The 5,351-nt window shown below is 31.4% G+C and overlaps 1 protein-coding gene across 1 annotated transcript; it reads right to left on the bottom strand.

The window, feature by feature from the left end:
- Nucleotides 1–537: 537 nt before the first annotated feature.
- LOC108467864 (uncharacterized) lies at nt 538–4,366 on the bottom strand. Its single transcript, XM_017768676.2, has 6 exons — nt 3,980–4,366; nt 2,815–3,196; nt 2,266–2,462; nt 1,811–1,955; nt 1,301–1,454; nt 538–920 (listed from the first exon to the last, which is right to left on the bottom strand). Exons 1-6 carry the CDS (start codon nt 4,036–4,038, stop codon nt 895–897), a joined length of 963 nt encoding a protein of 320 aa, XP_017624165.1. The 5' UTR covers nt 4,039–4,366; the 3' UTR covers nt 538–894.
- Between the last annotated feature and the right edge of the window lie 985 nt (nt 4,367–5,351).

The following is a 5,351-nucleotide window of genomic DNA, read 5'->3' as shown; positions in this document are numbered from 1 at the left end:
ACTATTAATCAGTGACTATTTTATCACTTTTTTATAACGTTAGTAATTGTTTTGTCATTTTTCAAAAGTTGAGTAATTAAAATTAAACCTAGGTGACTATTTTGATAACTACCTCAAAATTGAGTGACTGTTGATGTAATTTTCCCTAAAATGTTTTGAAAGTTGATTAAAATAAGTCGAAGTTGAAGGCATGCTTTTTCCAGGGAGTTGCCGAGTTCCCAGGGTTGAATGAGTTCCCTGAATATGGAGTTGACCAGTTCCCCTGGTTGAATCAGATTCATGCCATCATTAATGTCAGATTTACCTTTTCTTTTGAAGTCTGTATCTCATTAATACATGTATAGGAGTATGAGTTGAATTTTGAAGTGCTTACAAGCAAGGAGGAATGCAGCTTTCAGGAAACAACCAAAATCTCATCCTCCTACCAAGTACCAACCATGATAAATGAGATAAAAAAAGCAGACTAACATGAGTTTAAATATCCAAAAAAAAATATTAAAAAAAAAATCAGATCAAACATCTGTGCCTAAATCAAAATTTGTTGTATACAAGATTTTATTGCCTTTTGTGAGACATACAAATGGCTATTTTCAGTTCTTTTCTCATGTAAACAAAAAATATTCAAAAGCATCAAAGAATCTTAGCCACAGATACAAAGCATCTCTTAAGATCAGTAGCTAATCTGTTTAATGAAGTAGTTAAATTGGTGTTTTGTAAGAAGATAGGTAACCAAATTTGCTGCACAATCGCAGGCTACTTGGGAGAATGCAAGAAAATAATAATCTGACAACAGCTGCCTTCTGAAATATAATGACTCTCAGTCAGCTCAAGGTCCTATATCCTCTGCTCTTCATGTGACAAGAACCAAAATTGTTTTGACTTTGTCGGTCACATTTAGTCATCTTTCACGCATAACCGCTCTGAAATAAAAACGAAAACCAATTTTAGACTGAGTTCAGCTTATAACTAAAGATGAAGGAAACAAGAAGACACAAATCGAAAGTGCAAACTGAAGCAGACACCCAGTAAAGAGCAAGCTTGGCAGGAGTTATAAGCATGACTAAATGCAGAGAAACAATCAATCCATGAAAGCAATTAAATGCATTGGGTTATCTATTCTAGCAGGGAAGAAATGATTATTTTAAATTTAGTAATACCAGCAATCGCTTCAATTCTAAAAAACCCAGATGGTAATGTGCATCTGTAATCCGATTAATGGTCTTTGTACTTTACATATCATATCATTCCTTTCACATTAAAAGAAAGTACAAAAAGTAAAAAGAGAGGAAAGGGTCCATACTCAAGTATTCATAAGCTAATATCATTGAGGTTCCCCATGCTGACATACTGAAGAATCTTGGACCCAACCCTCTGTAGAAACCTTTCCAACCATCATCTGCAATTAAGTTTTTTACGACTTGCCTTGTAGAAGGTCGCTTCTCATGCCCCATCACCTGGAAAACAGAAACAACTAATTAAAAAGAAGAAAAAAAAACAACACTGAAATATGTGGTATATTGAGAAAACCACTATACAGATCTTGAAAGGGAAAAAGAAAATACAGTAATCATTTTAGTTTCTCATTGGAGAAGATACAGTCTTTCAACCTTCAAATAAAGTGGCCTACAATTAGACAAATTTTTTGTGATAGGAAATGCCACATAAATTATCAAAAGGTGTAACACAAAAAAAAAAAAAAAAAGCAATGATCGAAACCGCAATGCAAAGATAAAAAGAAAGATATGTAGCAATCAGCACAGAGAAGAAGAAAAATACAATGAAAAGCTAGTCAACAAGGTCCTAAGAATACCTGTAAGCGAGTCTTAATAGTGTCCAATGGAGTTGTGATGCAGGAAGCTGTAGCACCTGCGATGATTCCTCCAGCAGCTTGCACTGCCACTATTGTCGATAGACTAGGAGCTACTTCCTTTAGGTCTGTGCCCTGGCCCAAGAACCTAGAAAAATGGTAGTACATACTAAGCCAAAGCTAAATCAAGAAGAATGCAACAAATGCCATCCCCTTTGGATGCCTACATTTGATCTAAGAATAAGGGTGTATTAGGCATTAATTGGCCTAGCTTGTGTGGTGTGGCATGAGAGCTTGAGATCAATCCCTAGCATCCCTCTCTCACCCACAAAATATCATGAGAAAAGAAAACCTATTGTTACCAGCTCTAAAAGCACATTCAACTCTTTTTCAGAAAGAAAATTAAGCCAACCGAAAACAAAAGAGAGAAGCTAACAACAAAAGTATTCATGACTAACCTCCAGATAACACGTTGGCTAGAACCATAACTAGCCCACCATACAGCACTGGATGGAGAGTAAGTCATGACTGACAAACCAAATCCTCTGTATAATCCTCGGATTCCATCAGACTTTAAAACCTTACGAGCAACATCTAGACCTCCGTTGTACTTTGCATGGCCTGAGTATCCTTGGACCATCAACTTTTGACTAATCTGTGCATAATTCATGACAAGGAAATTTACCCCTTCAGCTTTAGATACAGGATAAAGAGCAATAACGACAGCATCTTTAATAGATGGAGTGAAATTTGTTCTGCATTAGAGCAGTTCAAAGAGAGTCAGGAGTATGGACACCAGTCACTCAGACACCTACTATGAGAAACTTCTAGCAGGAAATGCATACAGTATGCACAGCCACAATTATTTTTTTAGGGTGGAGGGAGGGGGGGGGGGCAATTTCATCGAACTTGGTAGGCTGCAGCAAATAGTTTTGTGTATATATAAAATAAAACACTAAATTAAGCTGGAGAGAAAATATTCTCATGTAAGAATCTGAAGTACAGACCACATCAATTGGAACAAAAACAGCTTGAGCAAACAGAGATGCAGTCATTCCAGCAATTCCATTTGCTATAGCAGCTTGCGTAGGTTCAGAGAATTTAAATGGTTCAACCATGCTGAAAGCAGCTACTTTTGTAGTTTCCAGAGCAGTGAGAAATATCACCCTGGCAGGAATGGCACCAGTGATGACTGTTCCAAACCCTCGATAGAGACCAGGGATTCCATCTGTTTTCAGTATGCCTCTAATAACAGAAAAAGCACTTCTCTCTGCAGTGTCCTTCGAAGCAACCTGAAGCCTAGTTTTTACAACAGAGACTGGGTATAATGCTACTGTAACTCCAGTAAAGATTCCAGCTCCTACTACATAAAATTTAGTTTTGTCGAGTCTGCATCAACAGAAGAAGCTAATAACATGAAAGAGTTACAAACAAAAGAACTTACGGCAGTAAAAAAGAAACTATACACAAATCTCTGAAGACACTAAAATACCAATCAAGATAACACAAACAAGGATTTCCATTAAGATTTTCACTAAGAAATTTATCCAGTTTCAAAATCCTTCATTATTAGTTGAATGAGGTTCCATCAGCTAATAAAGTGACAAAAAATTGATGAAATGAAGAGCAAATTATAGCACAAAATGCGCAAAGTCTACTAAGCAATTAAAAGGAGAAAAGGCAAGAAATGTTAAGGATAAGAAATTAAGAATAATCTCTATATCCAATTCTTAGACAACAATAATCTCTATACCCAATTCTTTGAACTAAAACAAAACCCACACACACCAAAATAAATAAAATAAATAAAGAAATAAATAAATCTTAGAGGAAATTATTCAACTATTCGAACAGTTCAATAGAAATCAAATCTAGATTTTAACCCTTAAGCCATTGCACACAAAAATAGATAAACTAAAACCTACCTTATTGCATAGACCTAGCTTAATAAAAAGATTGAAATCAACCAAACTACACCCTAAAACTTGATTACAAAATCAACAAAAGAATCAAAATTAAACAGTTGTAGCTGGACAAATGAAACTAGCTCAAACAATTCATTTACAAAATTTAAAAATAAAAAATAAAGCGTAAAAACAAACTAAAATCAGATCAGATAGAAGATATTAAGTTTAAAAATAATTAAAGAGATTAAGTAATGAAAATACTTACTTGTCCCAATTAATCTCCGTCTGACCAAAAGTCTGCATTCGCGAATTCGAAGCTTCCATTCTATAATCGATTGAAGATAATTTGATTTTTTTTTTTTAGAAACCCTCAAACTAATTTCTTCAATAATCCACTTTTTTCTTCCAAGAAATCATTTGAAAAGAAAGAAAGAAAGGAACTGAGAAGATTTCTCTTTCCTTTTTCTTTCTTTTTATAAGTAATTTTAATTTTGGGGGTTTTGTTTTTCCTCTTTAAAGATGCTGCATTTTCAGATTTCTTGAGGGAAAATAATTCTCTTTTTTAATATAAAATTAAATTAATAAAAAGTTTGTTCCCCACGACTTTGGACGTTGCTTGACCGCGAATTAGGTTTCGATTGGCGGCTGATTTTTGTATATCAGACATAACGCAACGTATATTTACGATTTTATTGTAAATTAAATTAATATAAAATATATTTTTAAAAATAAAATAAATAAAATTTTAGTTACCATCTATGATAATTGAGGTTTAAATTTATTAAGTATTTTTTTTAAAATTTATGTAAGTGTTAACTGATATTCAATTGTTTCGTGTTATCTATTTAGTTAGATTAAATCATTTTTTAAATAAATTTACCTCTAATTAATTTATATAAATAAAATAAAAAGAAAAATTAATATAAATTATTTTTTTCTTTTACATTAATTTTTGTTGATATTGGTGTTATTTGTGTTTTTCATATATTATGCAAACCAACAGAAGTGATGATGAATCAAGTACACGAAATTATTTTCATCCATAAAAATAAATAAAATTTATATGAATACCAAAATAATTACTCAAATGAATTTATCATTTGATTAAAATGACTTCTAAAAATGATTTCTGAAAATGATTTACTTTTCTAGAAAAGTTAATATTTTCTAGTGTTTGGATGAATTTATATAAAATATTTTCATTGTTCGGTAAATTTCTTACAAATATTTTATAAAAGTTGTTTTGAATTAAACAAACATATATTTGAGATTTTCTTATTTTTTCATTTTGAATTTATTTTTATCTATAATTTTATATTTTACATTATTTTTGCATATATTAGAAATATTTTGTTAAATTCAGTTTCATTGCAACGTCATTTTTAATTACATGACTAATAAGTTAGTATTTTTATTTAAAATGTGACATCAACAAAATTAACAAAAAAATTAACTATGTCAACAATTGGACTTGATTTTCAAATTTGAAAAATAAAGGACCAAATTCTTGAAAATAAAAGTACAAAAACTAAATTACAAATCATGAATTGTACATAGACTTATGACATATTTTAACCTTTATACTACAAAATATTTATTATTAATATATTTATAATTGTAATAAATATTTATTATTA

This window comes from Gossypium arboreum, chromosome 8 (assembly GCF_025698485.1).
Source record: "Gossypium arboreum isolate Shixiya-1 chromosome 8, ASM2569848v2, whole genome shotgun sequence".
Taxonomy (NCBI): domain Eukaryota; kingdom Viridiplantae; phylum Streptophyta; class Magnoliopsida; order Malvales; family Malvaceae; genus Gossypium; species Gossypium arboreum.
This window is presented reverse-complemented; position numbering and strand designations above follow the sequence as displayed.